Here is a 7,511-nt window from a genome sequence, read left to right on the forward strand (position 1 = left end):
TAAGGTGGTCTGATAATATGGAGTGGAACATAACATAAAGTTGTTTTAAAATAATAATTAAAAAAGATAATTGAAATAAATTTTATTCACAACCATGAACTTTATTTTAAACATCTTCTTTTGCTGTTGATTTTTTTTTTTTATCAGAAGGTTAACAATGATATACTGCAGGCCCAACTTTTAATCTGTATGTCAGTATCTGAATTTTAAAATAAAAATACTACCAATTTTATTGTCTTTTACTGCTGATATTTGCTTTTTTTAATGGTATTTACTGGTTGTGAATTCCAATGTGCACAACCCCAAAATATGTACAATCTAAGGTTTTCAGACATTTTCAACATTACAATATTTAATTGTAAAATGTATTCATATTTATTTGTTTTCACAGAAAATATTTATAATTTCAACATTTTATTACAGTAAAAAACAAAGTTTTATCCAGTCTCACAATTAACGGTTATTCAATCTATTTAATACAGTGAAAGGAAGTTTTTGGTTTTACGTTCCATTACCGTTGGAATTTGACGGTGTTTTGCTGTATATTTTACTGACTTTTTTTACAGGGCATCTGATGAGGATGTTTCTCCCTCCCCGGGCCCAACATCAACAGATGTGACTCCTGCACTCCTGTCTACAGAAAAAAAAACTCAAAATTGTCCAACATTTGCTCAAATGATCTTCAGGCCGAGCCGCATAAAAGTACTGTCCCTGATTTCTGATGTTTTGATCTTCAGGCTCCGAACTGCTCTTGGTGCTTAAATGCTTGCTGCACTGCTTGATGTGCTGGCTGTGCGCCATACTTGGTCTGCTTGCTGTGCCTCGCAGGGCTTGGCCTTGTATTGCTGCTTGCAGCTATATTATTTAATATAGTTTTATGGTTATGTTTGGCAAGGTGCTTGTCTCTTCTTCTTTCTACAAGTCCACAAAATTTCCCCTGGAAGATGTGGATGCTGTAGGGGGAAATATCTTTCATCATATAGTTCTGATGAAAAAACATGTTTATCATCTTTTTGAGGGGGAAAAAAACCCAAGACGTATTCAGAAACACTCATTTTTGTCAGTGCCAATGAATCCAATCCAGTTTCAGATCGTGAACGTTTTGTTTAAATGAACCCTACACTTTTTTTATTTCTTTTTCGAGCACATTAATTCGAAATCCGAACAAAACTACAGCGCATGCGCAGTTGCGCATTCACCGCGATTAGCGTAATAGCAGGAGTCACGTGAGTATAGCAACACAACACAACACAATAATTAAGAATATTACCGAAATAGAGAAGAAGAAAAAAAATGAAAACACGAACACCAATAAGATACCATAGCTAAAAATAGAAAAATAATAAATTAAGAAAAAAAGAAGAGGGTTTTATATAGAATAATTAAAAAATACATTAAACCAGTAGTAATTAAAATAATTGTAAGCCGTGCAAATTGTACATGTTCTGAGTGCTTTCTTGTTAAACAAAACTGAAATTGTAAGTAAATATCTTTGTGCTGTTTCTAGAACATTGATTCAAATAAATAAATACATAAAATAAAATAATCCTACTAGACTACTAGTGCATTAAATATGGTTAGAACTTATGGTAAAATCTTCAGAAATAAAAATAAAACTATATAAATTACTAAAAGATTTTTTATATTATAATGCATGCTCTTTATACAAAATATAATGCTATTTTTTTTTCCTTTTGATTTTGGGATGGAATACTCCAAAACCATTTTTACTGTATGAATTAGAAATATGCAGCAGTGAAAATCTGCAGTTACATTTTCACTGCGGAGCAGAAGAGGCACTCAACTTTTTAATAATTGCACGCTTTTATTCTCTTTGAAGCTCTCAGTCTCTGTTGCGGTTCTCTGTCCTGCAGTGCAGTAGTGTGCTGTGTTACAGCGCCACCTGTGGGTCAAAACAGCCTCTGCACGGATAGATGGGCAGAGGGAATGATGCTGCGTTGCTTTCTACATATATTACATAAGACTGCATCCTAACTGGGATCTAAATGGAACTTATTTGAAACACGAGCAAATGAAGCACGTGACTCTCAATTGATTTCAATAGAGTTTGGGTTTCAATGCAATGGACTGATAAGCATAAAAATACATAGCACACACACAAATATTGCGTAAAACAGTTACATTTTTGTCCGAGCTTGTCAGATTGCATTCTGGGATTGCCCTCTCTATGAAGATAGAATGCCAGAGTTATAGCAGAAGTGTAGTGATATCTTGAAACGCTGTCTATGTAGGCAGCTCACTAGGGTTTGCAACACAGAGAGAGTTTCTGCATCAGAAAAACTATTTGGATTTGTCTTTTTTTCTTCTTCTTCTTCTTCTTCTTCTTTTTTTATCTGAAATGGCTTGTAGCTATGTTTCTGTCTATACCGGTCCAGGTGCAAAAAAAATCATGCAAATGCTCATTTGCATCGTAACACGCTTAACTAAGACTCTCAGGTTTGATGAGACACAGCAGATGTTCTAACAGTTACATTAATGACTCATGCTCTGCTAAATATAACAGTCTTTGGATGTAATTTATTATTCATGAGCGTGCGCGTGCACGCTCCGCCTCGCTGCATATTTCTGTTGCATATCTCTTGAAGAGTAATTAGCTGGTGAAGAGCATTGTTGAGGAAAGTTACTTTTAAAACTAATGCATTACAATATTGCGTTGCATTACAATATTGCGTTACTCTTTAAAAATGTAACTATTTGCATTAGTTACTTTTTATGAAAAGTAATGCATTACGTTACTTTCACGTTACATTTTCTATAAATAATTTTTGCATAATAACTATTGCAGGTTTGCATAATATTATGAGTTTTTAGTTCATATAAAGTAACTGTAATTTCAAAAAGTAACTCAGATACTTTCATATAAATTAAAAAGTAATGCATTACTTTACTAGTTACTTGAACAAAAGTAATCTGATTACGTAACTCGCGTTACTTGTAATGCATAACCCCTAACACTGCTGAAGAGGATACACTTATTGTAGAGTACAAGAAAGTTATTATGTGTATTGCAGTGCTCGGCTTTCATAACAAATGTCAGTAGGGATGATTTTAAAATGAGCGGTTTATTCATAAATTCATACGATCTTACCTTCACACTGCGGAAATGCAAACAGAAAAGAGAAAACTAAAAAGCGGCGGGGCTACACAATATGACATCAATGTTCATCAAATATTTTCATCAACAACATACAGATTCAGTTTAAAGTTTTGATTCAATGAAATCAAAATGTAGGTATCGCTGGTTTAATTGATTCATCTACAAACTCGTATGTGGAGAAATAATATTAATCATTAATATCATACTCCACTTTCATGATCCAATCAAGTCCCATCCTATTAATTTTTCTTCTTACTCAAAAATATGTTTAATTGAGAAGTATGTAAATTTTTATAGAAAAAGTTTTTTTTGGTTATGTAAATGTCAAGAGAGCATCTTTATGAATATCTGATGCATTCTCTCTCTCTCAGTGCAGTAAAACACTCATCCATACGCTCAGCATCACTGTCGTCATGGCAGCGAGGGGCGTGTTGGGGGCGGAGCTTCCAGGGTCAGTGGATGTGAAGGGAATCTCATCAGGTTCAGCAGTGGCAGCACAGTGCTCTTGATTGGTGCCAACACAGGCCGCGAATGCCATGGCATGTGCGATGTAGTTCTGCTCGTAAACTCCCTGGAAAAGATGAGCCATGGGTCCACGGGCAAACAGAGCCACATCCTCGCCTCCATGGGTCTCAGAATCCAGCGGGACGGCCGACTGCTGAACATAGTCCTTATCGGCTGAGAGAAAGAGAGAGAGAATGAGAATAGACACTCACAACAGCACTGCATGAAGCATTAAAATGTCAGTTCCTTACTGGTGTCGACGTTACGGATGTCTGGACGCTTGTTGTCGATTATTTTGTGTCCCGGTCCGTTTCCGTACATCAGAGTTGAGTAGGGTAAAAGGTCCATGGCAAAGATTGGAGACTTTCCTGAGAGATGAAAGAAATATCGATTAAGGGTGGAATGGTACACAAAAATGACAGTTGGGAAAGTTTTTAAGTTGGTTACTGAATAAACTTTGGCTCTGTCTTTCAACACTCTTTGTACCACAGCATTAATGGGTGATTGATATTTGTACATATGGTCGCTTACTGGTAGTTATGCATTTTTTATTACATTTTTACTTTTTATTGTTAATCACTTTTTTAAATAGCAACACACTACTTCAGTCTCACAGCCTCGTTTTCATTCCAGTCAAAAATTAAATATGGCACTAGGTCTATTGTCTGATACTCATTTGAAAATGTCGGAAGCCCATTTCTGCCACTGAAAAAATAAAATAAAAAAGATAATGGCAGCTTTTCATCTTACTATTCGACATTTTTCTGCAATTCTGACTTTTGTCTCTCACAAATTTGACTTTTTTCTCATTATTGAAACTCACAAAAGCGAGTTATAAAGTAAGAATTGCATAATTGAACTTGAACTTGAAGTTCTGAAAAATAAAGTCACAATTCTAAGAAATAACATCAGAATTGTTAGATATAAACTCAAAATTGTAAGAAAATAATCATTCTTTTCCCCTCAGAACTGGACTCTACAGTATATCTCATAATTTTATCAACATTTTTAAAAAGTCAGAATCGTGAAAAAAAAAGTTTTGCACAAAATTTGCACGTGAGAAAAAGTCGGAATTGGACTATATATATTTCTGGCAATTGCAAGTTTGTCACGTAACTCTTTATTTCTAAAAACTTTTTTTGGGAATATTTCGAGTTTATTTCACGCAATTCTGACTTTATTTCTTGTAATTACGAGTTTATGTCACGCAATTCTGACTTTATTTCTCGCAATTACAAGTTTATGTCACGCAATTCTGACTTTTTTTGTTGTTGAAAATTTCGAGTTTATATCACACAATTCTGACTTTATTTCTTGCAATTACGAGTTCATATCACGCAATTCTGACTTTATTTCTCGCAATTACAAGTTTATGTCACACAATTCTGACTTTTTTTGTTGTTGAAAATTTCGAGTTTATATCACACAATTCTGACTTTATTTCTTGCAATTACGAGTTCATGTCATGCAATTCTGACTATTTTTTCAAAAGATTTCGAGTTTATTTCACGCAATTCTGACTTTATTTCTTGCAATTACGAGTTCATGTCACGCAATTCTGACTTTATTTCTCGCAATTACAAGTTTATGTCACGCAATTCTGACTTTTTTTGTTGTTGAAAATTTCGAGTTTATATCACACAATTCTGACTTTATTTCTTGCAATTACGAGTTCATGTCACGCAATTCTGACTATTTTTTCAAAAGATTTCGAGTTTATTTCACGCAATTCTGACTTTATTTCTTGCAATTACGAGTTCATGTCACGCAATTCTGACCTTTTTTTCAAAAGATTTCGAGTTCATGTCACGCAATTCTGACTTTATTTCTTGCAATTACGAGTTCATGTCACGCAATTCTGACTTTATTTCTCGCAATTACAAGTTTATGTCACGCAATTCTGACTTTTTTTGTTGTTGAAAATTTCGAGTTTATATCACACAATTCTGACTTTATTTCTTGCAATTACGAGTTCATATCACGCAATTCTGACTTTTTTTGTTGAAAATTTCGAGTTCATATCACGCAATTCTGACTTTATTTCTTGCAATTACGAGTTCATGTCACGCAATTCTGACTTTTTTTGTTGAAAATTTCGAGTTTATATCACACAATTCTGACTTTATTTCTTGCAATTACGAGTTCATATCACGCAATTCTGACTTTATTTCTCACAATTACGAGTTCATGTCACGCAATTCTGACTATTTTTTCAAAAGGTTTCGAGTTTATATCAAGCAATTCTGACTTTATTTCTTGCAATTACGAGTTCATGTCACGCAATTCTGACTATTTTTTCAAAAGATTTCGAGTTTATATCACGCAATTCTGACTTTATTTCTTGCAATTACGAGTTCATGTCACGCAATTCTGACTATTTTTTCAAAAGATTTCGAGTTTATATCACGCAATTCTGACTTTATTTCTTGAAATTACGAGTTCATGTCACGCAATTCTGACTATTTTTTCAAAAGGTTTCGAGTTTATATCAAGCAATTCTGACTTTATTTCTTGCAATTACGAGTTCATGTCACGCAATTCTGACTTTATTTCTTGCAATTACGAGTTCATGTCACGCAATTCTGACTATTTTTTCAAAAGATTTCGAGTTTATTTCACGCAATTCTGACTTTATTTCTTGCAATTACGAGTTCATGTCACGCAATTCTGACTATTTTTTCAAAAGATTTCGAGTTTATTTCACGCAATTCTGACTTTATTTCTTGCAATTACGAGTTCATGTCACGCAATTCTGACCTTTTTTTCAAAAGATTTCGAGTTCATGTCACGCAATTCTGACTATTTTTTCAAAAGATTTCGAGTTTATATCACGCAATTCTGACTTTATTTCTTGCAATTACGAGTTCATGTCACGCAATTCTGACTATTTTTTCAAAAGATTTCGAGTTTATATCACGCAATTCTGACTTTATTTCTTGCAATTACGAGTTCATGTCACGCAATTCTGACTATTTTTTCAAAAGATTTCGAGTTTATTTCACGCAATTCTGACTTTATTTCTTGCAATTACGAGTTCATGTCAAGCAATTCTGACTTTATTTCTTGCAATTACGAGTTCATGTCACGCAATTCTGACTATTTTTTCAAAAGATTTCGAGTTTATTTCACGCAATTCTGACTTTATTTCTTGCAATTACGAGTTCATGTCAAGCAATTCTGACTTTATTTCTTGCAATTACGAGTTCATGTCACGCAATTCTGACTATTTTTTCAAAAGATTTCGAGTTTTTTTCACGCAATTCTGACTTTATTTCTTGCAATTACGAGTTCATGTCACGCAATTCTGACTATTTTTTCAAAAGATTTCGAGTTTATATCACGCAATTCTGACTTTATTTCTTGCAATTAAGAGTTCATGTCACGCAATTCTGACCTTTTTTTCAAAAGATTGCGAGTTTATATCACGCAATTCTGACTTTATTTCTTGCAATTACGAGTTCATGTCACGCAATTCTGACTATTTTTTCAAAAGATTTCAAGTTTATATCACGCAATTCTGACTTTATTTCTCACAATTACGAGTTCATGTCATGCAATTCGGAATATTTTTTCAAAAGATTTCAAGTTCATATAACGCAATTCTGACTATATATCTCGCAATTGTGAGAAAAAAAGTCAGAATTGCAAGATGCAAACTCACAATTGCAAGAAAAAAATGGTCTATTTGTGAGGTTAAAAAGTCTCAATTACTGTTTTAAATTTTTTCTTCAGTGGGTGAAACAGACTTTCATAGTTAATACAAAGACAAAGACATTTTTTTTAATATGTTCCTCAGAGAATTTAAGGGGCTAAGATAATACTGCATTAATTCGTCCGAAAGACAGATGTGGACTTTTTTCGTTATTAATACTTGCAGCGCAAGAATTAC

At 33.6% G+C, this 7,511-nt stretch overlaps 1 protein-coding gene across 1 annotated transcript in view; it reads right to left on the minus strand.

Moving 5' to 3' along the window:
* Positions 1-3,275: 3,275 nt before the first annotated feature.
* The window catches only part of alp3 (alkaline phosphatase 3), a 14,050-nt gene continuing 9,814 nt past the window's right edge, over positions 3,276-7,511 (minus strand). The window contains exons 10-11 of the mRNA XM_059533896.1: positions 3,874-3,990; positions 3,276-3,796 (exon numbers count right to left, since the gene is read on the minus strand). Coding sequence (XP_059389879.1) covers positions 3,486-3,796; positions 3,874-3,990 — 428 coding nt within the window. The 3' untranslated portion in view covers positions 3,276-3,485. The remainder of the gene's footprint in view (positions 3,797-3,873; positions 3,991-7,511) is intronic.

The sequence above is a fragment of the Carassius carassius genome, chromosome 41 (genome assembly GCF_963082965.1).
Source record: "Carassius carassius chromosome 41, fCarCar2.1, whole genome shotgun sequence".
NCBI lineage: Eukaryota > Metazoa > Chordata > Actinopteri > Cypriniformes > Cyprinidae > Carassius > Carassius carassius.